The following is a 13371-nucleotide window of genomic DNA, read 5'->3' as shown; positions in this document are numbered from 1 at the left end:
ATGTTGTCCAGAACATCACAGGGACAGTCAAGGTATTCAGTGAATACGGCCAAAGGCATGTTTGCTTACGCCAATAATCTGTACCACCTTCCTCCTTCCTCCTCCTCCTCTTCCTCCTCCTCTCTCTCCGCCCCCTCTCCTTTTCCTTCTTTTTTCCCCCAAGAAAGTTTCTCTGTGTATCCTTGGCTGTCCTGGAACTCACTCTGTAGACCAGAACTCTGCCTGCCTTTGCCTCCCAAGCGCTTGCATGAAAAACTTGCACCACCACACTGGCTCCAGTAATCTGTATCTTGTTAAGTAAATCTCCTTAGAGCAGAAAAGAGGAAAAAACAGCCAGCAATACACAGATGTACTCCTTCACGTCAGCAAACCATGGCCCATGGGTCAAATCTTGTTTGCTGTCTATTTCTGTAAATAAAAATTTAATGGAACACTGTCCTTCTTACTCACTTAGATATCATCTGGGGTCTGGGTTGTTGTCTCACTATTACCAGCAGAGCTGAGTCATTGTAACAAAGACACACGGACCACAAATGCAAAAACACTTTGTATCTGCTCTTGGTAAGAAACAACTACTATCAATCTGCTGCTTTAGAGCACAGGATGTGCAGGCCTGTGTGGACTGCCAGAGACAACACTCAGCTGACGAGCAGCCCCTCCAATTGCAGTGGTCAGAAGAAAGACCTCAGCTGGCGTGGTTGTCATCTGAGCCAGGCTCTAATGTCCTGCTAAGTATGTGTCTGTCATCTCCCAGCAACTCACCGAGTGCTTCTTTAAATGTCAAACAAGCATGTACTTGGAAGCCTACTTTGTTAAAATAGCTAAAATCAGTTAAGTTGAATATAGGGTTCATTTTTGTTTTGGAGAAAATTTTATCTAAGTTCAAATTCAACCTAGTTAAAATTTGCCTATAAGATTGGTAAGAGTTCTCAAATCTTTCAACCAAAATGGACAATCTTGAAAGCAAGAGCGCCTGAATCTTACAGACTTAGAAAGGGAAGCCATAGACTAACTCAACTACATTTTACAGATATACGAATTTGGATAAGTAGTTGAACATGTGATGTTTAGATTTAATTTGGTTCCCTCTATTTCTGGTACAGTTTCCTTTTAATTCTCCTATTTAAAACATGTGAACTAAAAGTGTTATTTATCAAAATACCAGGCAATCTTTTGTCCAGAAGAGCTGTAGTAGCTAGTGTTGATTCTCCAACCTTTTAGGCAAGCTCAACTTTTCAGCCTGCAGCTGTAACTCCATCACAGGCTAGTCTGGCAACAGCTTTTATACCTAATATGAATTCTGTTATCAAACCAAGTCAATCCTCCACTGTGTTCATTATGGTTACTTCTTTATACATCACAGCAAAGAGCTTACATCCAATACTGCATCTACATAAGAACTCAGAAATATCCAGAAGGCTGGAAGGTTCTTCAGAATTGTATGGTGTGGTATGGGATAGGATGGGATGGTACGGTATGGCATTGCACTGCACTGTGTTGTGTATTATTGACCATGGATTTAAAATCTAATTTCAACTGCAGCAGCAATCGAAACCTACACATAGCCAAGATAGGAGAGGTGCTCTTTTGGTCAGGGTGGGACAGAAAGTCATCTCTATCTCTAGATACTTACACCAAAAACTTCATCCAACAGTATGATAAAGTCCCATCTACCATGGCAAGCAACAAAAGCTCCCAGCAGTAAACTGTGGAAAGAGCTTTACTAAGAGTAGGCACTGTAACAAAGCTCAGCTAATAAAGCCGAGCAGCACACTGGAACCCACTTCTCTGTCGCATTTTCATTAGTGCTTCTGTTTTGGGACTCCAACAGAAAGCAGATTTTAAAAACTGAGTGTGACATCATGAGAACTAGTACCAATCAGTTTCATTTTTCAAAGACATGGTCACCTGTGCTATATTAGCATGTACATTGACAGAAAAGCCATTTCAGTCTGGATAATTCTCTCATTAAAACAAAGACGGCAGTAAAAAAAAAAAAAAAAAAAAAAAAAAAAAAAAAAAAAAAAGCAGTAATAGCAATTCAGAATGTGGCTCTCAAGTAAGGCCTACCCTAGACCCCCATCCGAGCTGACACACAGTCAACAAACTTACTTGAGCTCTCGGAACTACATGTTCACCATCTAAAAACCAAAAAGCATCTACACCAAAGATGTTTTGAAGGAGCAAATGCTTGGAGCACTGCTTGGCATATAGGAAGTGCTCAATGAGCATTAACTAATAGCAAGGTAAGTTATCAACTGACTTTTCCCCTCACTACAGGCAACTGGACCTCAGCCCAAACTTTTTTTAAAAAAAACTACAACTTTTTAACTGACAAACACAAGTTAGGATCTTGGGCAATAACTTGATGGTAAGGCTTACGTCTGTTTCAAGGGACAAGAAGGAACTGACTAACTAATACACCCTTTGGAAGGTGCAGGTTTTGGTGTGCACTTCATGCTATTTGGCCTACACTCTAATTCTTAAAACTGCATTATTACACGGGTGGGACACATGCCATCTTCTGAATCAAAATCTAGTACAGAATCCAGAAATCTTTTTTCCAACTGATTCTAATGCGCAAATCTGCAACCTCCTGAGCTTATGCATCTTGATGCTCAAAGTGTCCTTCAAAATTCAACTCACAGCCCAGTTCCGCACTTGACTAGCACAAATGTACAATGGCTTCCCCTCACAGTTGTTTGATGATGACGAAGAGGAGCGAGAAGCAGAGGAGTGGAAGGAAGGAAGGAAAGGAGGAAGGAAGGAAGGAAGGTGGAAGGGAAAAAAGGATGAAGAAATGAAAATAACAAAGGCAAGGAGTAGAGAACAGAGATTTAATCCATGACCTCTGCTCTGTCCTCTGGTGACCTTCAAAGTCTTTGGAGTACAACTATCCAGGAGGAAGTTTCAGATAGGCACCGTGTCTAAGCATAAAGAGCTTTATGATATAGTACCACATTTGATCTCTTCAAAGCCTCAACATACATGTATAAGGTAATTTTGGTTCTTTTCTTTAGATGAAGTATAAAATCATTCACTGACCAGAAACATGCTGGTAGGTTAAAAGACACACACAATTTAGATGACACTAGGACCTAGACAAGCAGACTGATAGCAGTTTGCAGGATATTTTTAAAAGTCAAAATCCTTTAATTGAATCACTTTATAGAAGTCTAGCCCTCTCTCAAGTCTTTATAGTACACAGAATAAATAGAGTTAATTTTGAGATGCAGCATCATGACTACATTTCCAACTATAAAGGAAGATCCATTTGGTTTTTTTTTTTTTTCACTGCTCATTTTTAGGTTGTGCAACATTCGTTTTCTAATTGCTAGTTACTTTAAAAATTCATCCACATAAAATTAAATGTTTTATAATTGTTTTAAAAATATAAACTGTTATGTATGTTCATTTAACTCTGTTAAATTATTAATACAACTAATTTATGCAGTTACTATGCTCTTTAAAAAACACAAAAGGCAGTAAAGGTTATATTCTTAACCATAACTCAATTTTAATTGTAGTAGTTAAAAATGCTAGGAACCAAAAAGTATAATAGATCACTCCTAGAATCTCAGAAAAAAAAATCTAGTAAGTTTAATAACAGACAACCATGGTAAACTTATAACTGAAAACCAACTTACTGTAAAAAGCCGAATCTGTCGGTGACTTTGTAAACAAGATAATCAGCATCCTCCCATGGCTCAATCTCTGCACCTTCTCGTCCCTGAAACAAAGCCGACGACAGGAGGGGTCTTACTAGGAATGCACAGTGCCATGTAATGTTCTCTCAGTGAGACACAGCAAACACATGGGTACTTCCACCTCAACTAGGATTAGCCATAGAAGATACTGGGTCAGCAAGAGCTACTTCTCCATCAAAAGATGTCCTAAGGGAGGTCAACAAGGGAAGAAAGCTAATGCAGGAGAAAATGACAAACCTTAAGTTTTAAAGTAAACTAACTATCTAGAACAGACCTTTCATGCCAACTTCTCAGAGAAGACAATGCATGGTTTGTCTCTCCATTGCTGTTTCCCGACTACACCAGCCATGAACTTACTCTCATTGCTAAAGCAAAAAACAAAAACAAAAAACCAAAAAACCCAACTTCTAACTGGGCGTGGTAGCATATGCATTTAATTCTAGCACTTGAGAGGCACAGGCAAGCAGATCTCTCTGAGTTCAAGGCCAGCCTGATCTACACAGGGTTGTCAGGCCTGAGAGCAGTCTCCAGTCTGTAGTACTGAACATGCGAGGACTACTTGGCACTGGCTCTCATGGTCTCTGCCTTCCCCACTTACATAGCATGGTCTCCTGCTGATCCCTCGCAGCTCTCTTCATGCCCTCCCTCAGACTCTTTTTATTTTGGCTATTTCATAGGTTACCTTAGCTGTTAGTGTGCCCACAATTCTCTCCTCAGCACTCAGGGTACCACCAATGGGCTAACACTGATGAGTTTAGGACACCTAAATGCAGTGTGTCAACAACACTTCCAATTTTAGATTTGTGGACACTTCCATCTGCGTGTATTTTATCATGTCTGCTCCTACATTTTCCTTCGAGTAGACTATGAACATCTTATGGGCAAGACTGTCAGAAACCATTTCTGTGTTACTTTTAAAATTTTTTCCCAGGTCCTAACTTAGGCTAACTACATATGGGTGAACGGCTGGGTTGTCGGCGAGGGGGGACTGCAGGTGTGCGCAGATGGTGCTACTTGCTCATTTTACCTTAGCGATGCAGCTAACGAAGCTATCTGGCTTTTCATGGGAACTCTGGGAACGTGACTGCTTGAATACAGCCTGTGTGCTTCCCTATGGAAGGGCATAGGCCAGGTGTCTCTTTCTAGTCTTATGTTCCTATTATTCTCACAAAAATTTTTTTAAAAAAAGAGGTGCATAACTATATTCAAGTCATGCAGCTGTAGAACACGGTACCAGCCAATAAATGCTATGACCATTAAAGAAGAAATAAATAAGAAGACAAACTGTTGATTACAAAGTATTGACAATCTTTCACATCAAAACCAAGAAATTTCCCGTGCTAAGGTGATACAAAGGGAGAAAGCGGGAAATGGGGAGGGAAGTTTAGGTGGGAAAGGGGAAAAGGGGTTAAAACAGAGAGGAGGGAACAACCAGTACTCAGGATGTTTGTAAGGGCCATAAAGAAAGCTGCTGTTTTATAAACCCCTCCCTGCTGGCTAGCTTTCTTAGACTTGGGAGGTGCTATGCAGGCTACTGGGGAAGAAGAGTCACCAGCAGGCTGACCCGGCTGTGATCCTGTAAGTTACTGTAATGACCAACTAGCGGATATGCCCATGAGTGCACTAGTGGCACGGGCATTGGGGGGAAGTCCTGGCTTACATCTCCAGGACACAATCCATCATTGAGTTTGAGAGGGCAGGAGCTCAAGGTGGGAATCACGAAAGCTGCTTGCTGACTGGCTTTGTGGCGTATATAGCCTAGGACTACCACCTGAGGAACGGTACACCCACAGCAGGATGGACCCTCCTACATCAATTAACACTCAAGCAGTCCCTCAGAGACATGCTCACAGACCATGCTATACAATTCCTCAACTAAGGCTCCTCTCAGTTAACTCTGGACTGTGTCAAGGTGACCACTAAAGCTAACCAAATCAAGGGTAATCAATTACTTTCTCATTGGATTTCAGGCCCACTTCACAGAGGACGTGCATGCCTGGTTAAGTGAATCTAACTGAGCATCCACAGCTGGGGGCTCACACGCCCCAGGGGTGAACCTACTACTACTTTAGTAAATGGACACAGTATCAAACTGCCTTGTAAATGTACATCTCTATGCCCGCAGATGAGTGCAGCTTTCAGTTCTCATCAGAGAGGCTTCTTTGTGTATTAGACAGCTATTAACACAGAAACTCACTATTGGTCATTCAAATGCAAGGGAAAAGTGAGGCGTGCTCTACCATGAATGGGCTGTCTATATTAAACCTCTTCTCCTCCAAGGCTCATGAACACTGTGGAAGTTGGGACCAAAAGGCTGTGAGAGCCAGAGGTCAAGGAGGAACAGGGTAAAACAGTGTCTTCTGGGTGTAACCAGAACCAATGTGCTCAGGAGCTCATGGCAGCTGTGGCTGCTTGCATGCTACCCAGCCAGTCAGCACTCCAGCATGGAGGAGGGAGCGACTGACAGATGATGGTGGCTGGGAGAGGAGGAGCCAGTTTCCTTTAGCAGTGAGATCCCTGGTAAGGTGGGCATGTTCTACTGTGGCTGCACGTCCGTGTGCATATGGGCAGCACAAACTGGACTTGGTGGGAAAGCAAACAAAGTTAGTTGGGAGCAGGAATAAGAGGTGCAGAGTGAATCTGGGAGGAGTTAGGAGGAGAAATAGGAATGGATATAATCAAAAAATTGTATACATGTATGAAATTCTCAAAGAATTATCAAAAATATATTAGAAAGTGAAATATTATTATGACATATGAGTAAAATACTAGCTAAAATTAAATTTATATGAAACATAAATACAAAAATATAATATTTAGCCAGGCTCAATGGTGCACACTTGTAATCCCAGTACTCAGAGAGGCAGAGGCAGGTGGATCACTGTGAGTTCAAGGCCAGCCTGGTCTACAAAGCGAGTCCAGGACAGCCAAGGCTACACAGAGAAACCCTGTCTCAAAAAACCAAAGAAGGAGAAGGAGAAGAAGAAGAAGAAGAAGAAGAAGAAGAAGAAGAAGAAGAAGAAGAAGGAGAAGGAGAAGGAGAAGGAGAAGGAGAAGGAGAAGGAGAAGGAGAAGGAGAAGGAGGAGAAGGAGAAGGAGAAGGAGAAGGAGGAGAAGGAGAAGAAGAAGAAGAAGAAGAAGAAGAATCTGAGATTTACAGTAAATTTACAGAGCACAGAGAAACTATTCATACTTCTTTATATTCACTTACTCAAGTAGTTATTAAGTAGCTGCTATGAGTCAAAAATTGTTACAGGTATTTAGTTTACAGGACTAAGTCAAACAAAATAAATTCCAGACCACCAAGAGTTTATATTCTAGAAGAAATAGCAAATAACACACAAATTACATAAAACACTGGAGTAATCGGTATTGAGCGACAATAAAGAGCACTAGCAGGTCACATGACGAGCAGAGCAGTTGCAGATGACATGAGAAAGGACAATCTGAGGGAAGACGTGAGAGAGGTGAGCAATGTGCTCTTCTAAAATCCAAGCCTCAAGATTTCCAAGAAGAAACAGCCAGTGCAAAGGTACAGAGGTGGGAGCAAGGCCACGTGTGGGAAAGCAGCAAGGTGGGGAGGGGGCAGCAGGGGAGAGGAACGGGAGGGGGGAGGAAAGGGAGAATAGTCAGAGAAATCAAAGGAAACATGAGTTGGACTCAATGTTCTCACAAAGAGAACAAACACTTTGTTATTTCAGCTCTCCAAAAAAGCAAGCCCTTTTCTATTTATATGGATTTAAAAAAAAATAAACCTACTCAATGAGTAAATATAGATACTTACTCTGTCATATTTAGCAACTATTTCAGCTCGTTCCTGAGCAAGTCTGAGCGCTCCATCCTGGTCGGAATCTGTGGAGAGACCAGATTGAGATGGGCTGTTAGCCTGAGGACAACAAAGTTAGTCATAAAACTAATAAAACATAAAAGCAATACGGCCTACCCTGAAAAAGTAATAAGATGGAAATGATGAGTTAGGTGCAGCTTTAGAACACCAACTGACCTATCACTTCATTACTATGTACAAATTCAAAGAGTGTAAACTTATTAGTACAGCAAACACTTCATTGCACCACAAACCTATGCCCCTGTTGTGATCTTAGTTTCAGGGAGAACATACATACACACACACAACACACACACACACACACACACACCTCCCATGCTCATGTTTGACTGTCTGGTCTTGAGCTGGTTGTGCTCTTTGGGGACAGAGGCTTGACTGGCAGGTGGGGGCGGGGACACAGGGACAGGCCTTGATCAGAGCTCAGCCTGGCCCTTCTCTCTGCTTTCTGGATTAGTACCATTTGAGAGGGCTCTGCAACATGATCGTACCACGCTGCCTTCCGGGCCATTCCCCTGAAACCATAAGCCAAAATAAACATGCTTCCCCTCGTGCTGTTTCTGTTAAGTCAAGTGTTTGGCCTCCGTGACAAGGAAAGAAACTAATATAGCACTCAAGAATCAACTTAGAATTTAAAATTTCATAGACATAGGACCTGGAAACTGAAATGGAATGTTCTTAAGTTTTCAGATCAAAAGGAAAAGGGAAGATGAACCGGGAAGTGAGAGGCAAGGCAATACACCGGCAGAGGGAGGGAGAAAGGATGAATAGCATTAAGGATGCTGAAAGCCAAAGGAAACAAAATATTATTTTAATATTTTAAATATTAAAATGTATTTTAAAACATTATTTTATATTTAAAAATAAAATATGTATAAGTTGTCCTAGTTTGCTTTCTGTTGCTGTGATAAAACATTCTGACCCAGAACAACTTGAGGAGTATGCTGGCTAGGTGTTTGTTTCCTTGTCTGTCTACCTAACACAAACGACAGGAAATCTCAGCCAGGTGGTGGCAGCAGTGCATGACTTTAATCCCAGCACTCAGGAGGCAGAGGCAGGTGGATCTCTGAGTTTGAGGCCAGCATGGTCTACAGAGTGAGTTCCAGGGCAGTCAGGGTTACAGAGAGAAGCCTTGTCTTGAAAAACAAAAACAAACACAAACAAACAAAGTAAATCTGAACTAAGAAACAGTGCCTCAAACTGAGATAGATAGATAGATAGATAGATAGATAGATAGATAGATAGGTGACAGACAGACAGACATTCCAAGGACCATAATAAAAATAAAGGACAAATTGGAGATTGTGTAAAAGGCATTACCAATCAAGGAGAAAAAGACAACACTATTCAAATAAAAAGGACAGGCAAATATCAGGGACGAGAAATCACAGCACCACACCAGCTATAGCGTGCACACACTGCACTGAGCTCTTTAACAGGCCTTGCCACAAATTCTCACAGCACTGTCGGACAAGTCCCATCATTAGCCCTGCACCAGTCATAACCAATCACACATGAGGCCTAGCAATATCAAACAGATGGCTCAATGACACAAAGCTAGTAAAAGGCAAAGCTCAAAATCAAAACCAGACAGTCCTGACTGTACAGCTGACAACTTTAACCACGACTTCATAAAAATGATTCAAAACACACACAAAAAAAGATGACAGAAAGAATACACATATCCACTTTTCCCTACAATCCTATTGCTATGACAATTTAGGGACTCTTGAAACTTCTCCCTTAAAGGCCTAGCATTAGCTTGGTTAGGAATTGTCCTTCAGAGAAGTGTGAGAGCTTGGTTCCTAGCTGAGCACACACTGAGATGTGAGTGGATCATGAGGGCATTAACCTCTCCCAAGGATTACTGCACTGATGAGTTCACAGCTGAATGGGATTTTAGGAGGTGCGGCCTACTTGAAGGAAACAGGTCACTAGGCATGCTCTTGAAGGGCCTATCTTGTCCCAGGACCCTTTTACTTGCTCTTTCTCTGCTTCAACATATACTTCAATCATGATGCTCTACCTTGTCGCAAGGCCATGACAGTGGAGCCAGCCAACCAGAGACTGAGATGCAAAACACCAAGCCAAAATAAATGCTCCTTTGAAGTTGTTTATCAGGGGAACCTTCTCACATTGATAGAGGTAGGAGGGGAGTTAGAGGATCCACAGGGCTGGGTGTGGCAGAGGCGAGGGCAGGGCAGTGAACCAAACCCTCACTCACCAGAGTAGAAAAACAATGCTTTAAAACTGAGGAAGTAGGAAGCAGTATTATGTATGTATGGCGTGTTACCCTAGCACACGGAAGTAAACAGAACAAAATCAGTCAAGGCAATTCAGAGTGGTTATTCCAACTGAAGATGCAGCGTGCAAGCCAACTGCTTCCAAAGCAAGTATTACACGCTGATGCATCATGACACTGATGCACAGCTCTAAGGAAAAGAAAATCTAAGTCCATGAGGTTAGAGTGATGGCCCAGAGCTTAGGAGCACTTGTGGCTCTGCAACAACTGAACCCATGATGGGCTCAGTTCCCAGCATGAACATGCTTGCTCAAAACCATCTATAACTTCAGTTCCTAGGGATCCAACCCTCTTCCTTCGGCCTCCTCAGGCATCAGGACGTCATAATGCACTTACATGCACGCAGACAAAACACTCAGACACATAAATGAAAATCTAAATCTAAGCTTACAACAAAAAACTAGAACGGGAGTGGGGGATGGCGGGGGGGAATCAGCTCAAAAATTACATATATAAATTTTTTTTTTAGAAAAGGTCGTAAAACGATAATCACTTTGCATTCACTTAGACTCAACAACAAAACAAGTACTGATCATACTGACAAAAGCCTGAGGTCATTTGCAGTTCAGGGCATAAAAACTAAATATACAAATGTACAACAGCTTTCTGGAAAGTAACTGGATAGTATGTGTTGGAAATCTTACAAAGAGAGAAACACAGCCTTTTACCCAACATTCTACCTCTAAGGATTTAAATCAGTAAAAAAGTACAAGTTAGTCATAATAGTAACACACACACACACACACACACACACACACACACACACAGAGCAAAATAGGAACTAGGTACTGGTAGATTTGGTTAAAGTCCTTTTCATCAGGAAAACAAATGTTTCGTTCACATTTCTCAGAGTACATATGTTAACAAGCACTCTTTCAGTGCCGTGTCCACAGTAAGTAAGCATACTAGTTCTTTGTCAGAAGTCTATATTAAACTCATACAAACAGAAGTCTGAGATAAGCATCCACGCACCATCCATCATCCTGTTTCCCCTCTGACGTCCAGCCTTGAAACACTATAGTCATAGCTCCACGGAGGAGGAAGAAAGTGAGTGCACAGAAATTAAACTCAAGCTAGGAAAGCCGATGACCTACTAAGCTCCAGGATGCTATCAGTGCTGCTAAACTCTTCCTTCCACATCGAGAGATGAACACTTTCCTCAGGCATCTTTTACAGCACACCTTTATTGCACTACCAGTCCTAGGAGTGCAAACACAGTTCTGACACGAGAAGGAAAAGTTTTAAATGTAAAAGAAAGAACGGGAAGCACTGTGGGTGGGGACTGAAATCAATAATACAAGAAAACGTGGACAAGCCACTCTTTAGGAACCTTTACTCAGATCACTGTCAGGCTAAAGAACTCAACAAGGAAAACTCAAGTGTCTAATGGTGATCATTCTGGAATTAAATGAAACTGAATCTTGAGAGAATAATCTTGTACTTTATTTAACATGATCAAAGCAGCAAATAAATAGTAAGTTTTAAATAAGTAATAAGTAGACAAATAAGTAAGTTTTAAGAATTCCCCTATAAATGCCCTACCCTTGTGTGTCTCTCTGGGGAAAAATTTATTAACATTAATAAATGTATTCTAGAAAGAAAGTAGATTAAAGTCTCAACTAACTTTATACATTATAGCCAAATATGCTTCTCTTAAGAGACTGGAGGAAAAACTGGTTTCTCTACTGCCGAATTTGCTGACATTTGCAAATTCACACTGCATGGACCTACAGCATAGACAATATACTTAAATTGTGCTTTCTGTTCTCCTGCATTGGTAGATAAACTTATGGTATATACTAGATTGCTTGAAGTTTTCATTGTGAGAATAATCTACCTCAGAACTTTGATCACAAAAAACAACACTAGGCACCGAGTGTCTGTACAAGGATGCAGACGTTTGGGCAGCTACAGTGACACCTGTGCGACTGCTTCATGCCACATGACAGCAGTAAAAAACAACTCAAACATGGTGTTATCATATTATTTACACTATGACTTTATGGTATGATTAAGTACAATTCAATGTGGCTTTTTAAGAATATACGTAAAGAAAAACTCCCTATCCTTAAAAATAAAACCATGTGGAGAAATATGAGAAATGACTATTTTAAACAGCCCCCTTACCTTTCTAATATATTAGTTTAATATTCAAGTATATGGGAAACTATCTCTAGGTACAAAATTATGGAAGAAAATGATAACTGTAGTTTTTCCAGAAGCACTTTAAAAATTTGACACTATGATGTCTGAATCATTTAAATCCCCCTAATCTTTTAAGAATAAGTATCCCCTTGAACTACGTTCTTTAAAAACACACATTATAACACTTCTGAATCGCCAGCTCAATCTCAGTCTGCTGTCAGTGTGAATACTTAGGAGCATGTAACAACATCAGCTTTAAAAGCACTTTTCCCTTCCTTAGACAACCAGGCTGGCCTTGGAGGCTGACCGCTGTTTCAGTCTTCACAGAACACTCATCTACTCCAAGGTCTCATTACTATGTGAAGAGTGTCAGGTGGTACCTCATACACTCTGCAGCAACAGAAACAAAAGACGGGTGTGGCTCTTACACTGTGAAACAAGCACAAGAAGCTTGAGGTGCATTCTTTCCTTTTCGGAATGGGAGAAGGCCTTGCTGTGGTTACATGGACTCTGGACACTCAAACAAAGATGATATTTGTTGAGAGGAAAAACACGTCTTTCAGGCCGAATCCCAACTAGGAGCCACAACAGCCTACACCCAACATTCCATCTCAAGGCAAACAGGGGCTCTACACAAGTGAACTCACATACCACTGTTACACTTCAAATTAGCTGCATTCTTAGTACTTTCAACAGAAGCTGTCATGGAACACGCGCACGCACACATTTTATATCTTAGCATAATTTTTAATGTGAGAAGGCAAGGCCCTGATTCATACTATAAATACATACTAAGGTAGTACTCCTGCGAACTTTGAAACAGAAATTAAAGTTCATTATACTTTTGGGGGGAAGGGAAACATATACTGCAGCAGCAGCACAAGTGTGGAGGCCAGAGGACAACTTGTAGGAGTTGGTTCTCTTCTTCCATCATGTGAGTTCCAGGGACTGAACTTAGGTCATCAGCTGGACCTGGATGCGGGCAATCCTCTTTACCTACTGAGCCATCTTGCTAGGCCGGGTCTTAAACATTTTTAATAAACCCCATACTTGTTATGAAAATTTTATTCTCTTTCATCCATTTTCCCTTATTATTGATCATTTAAATGCACAGGGATCTATAATTTGGAAAACATTCTGCATAAGTTAACAGTCCTGATACTTTTTGTGTGTGCCTAGGAACAGTAAGTGCCCTGAAACTAGATAGTCATGAATTAAGTTAAAGCTCCACTTAGGGCAGGGATAATAACCAACAACAAAGGACCTGAGAAACACAGAGGGGGGAAAAAGGAAAAAGTCAAGTCACACCCTAAGAAAAGTGAATTAGACTGGCATCAGCTAGAAGATAATCAGGCACAATTTTCAAAGTCCTG

The 13371-nt window shown here is 41.1% G+C and overlaps 1 protein-coding gene across 2 annotated transcripts in view; it reads right to left on the bottom strand.

The window, feature by feature from the left end:
• Usp6nl (USP6 N-terminal like) overlaps positions 1-13371 on the bottom strand; it is a 126103-nt gene that overhangs the window by 45009 nt on the left and 67723 nt on the right. For both annotated transcript variants that reach the window (XM_051151356.1, XM_051151357.1), the window contains 2 exons: positions 7492-7559; positions 3648-3730 (listed from right to left, as the gene is read on the bottom strand). In XM_051151356.1, the coding sequence (XP_051007313.1) occupies positions 3648-3730; positions 7492-7559 (151 nt within the window). The remainder of the gene's footprint in view (positions 1-3647; positions 3731-7491; positions 7560-13371) is intronic.

This window comes from Acomys russatus, chromosome 9, assembly GCF_903995435.1.
Source record: "Acomys russatus chromosome 9, mAcoRus1.1, whole genome shotgun sequence".
NCBI classification, from domain to species: Eukaryota; Metazoa; Chordata; class Mammalia; order Rodentia; family Muridae; genus Acomys; species Acomys russatus.
Note: the sequence above shows the minus strand (reverse complement) of the source record. Positions and strands in the feature narration are given on the sequence as shown.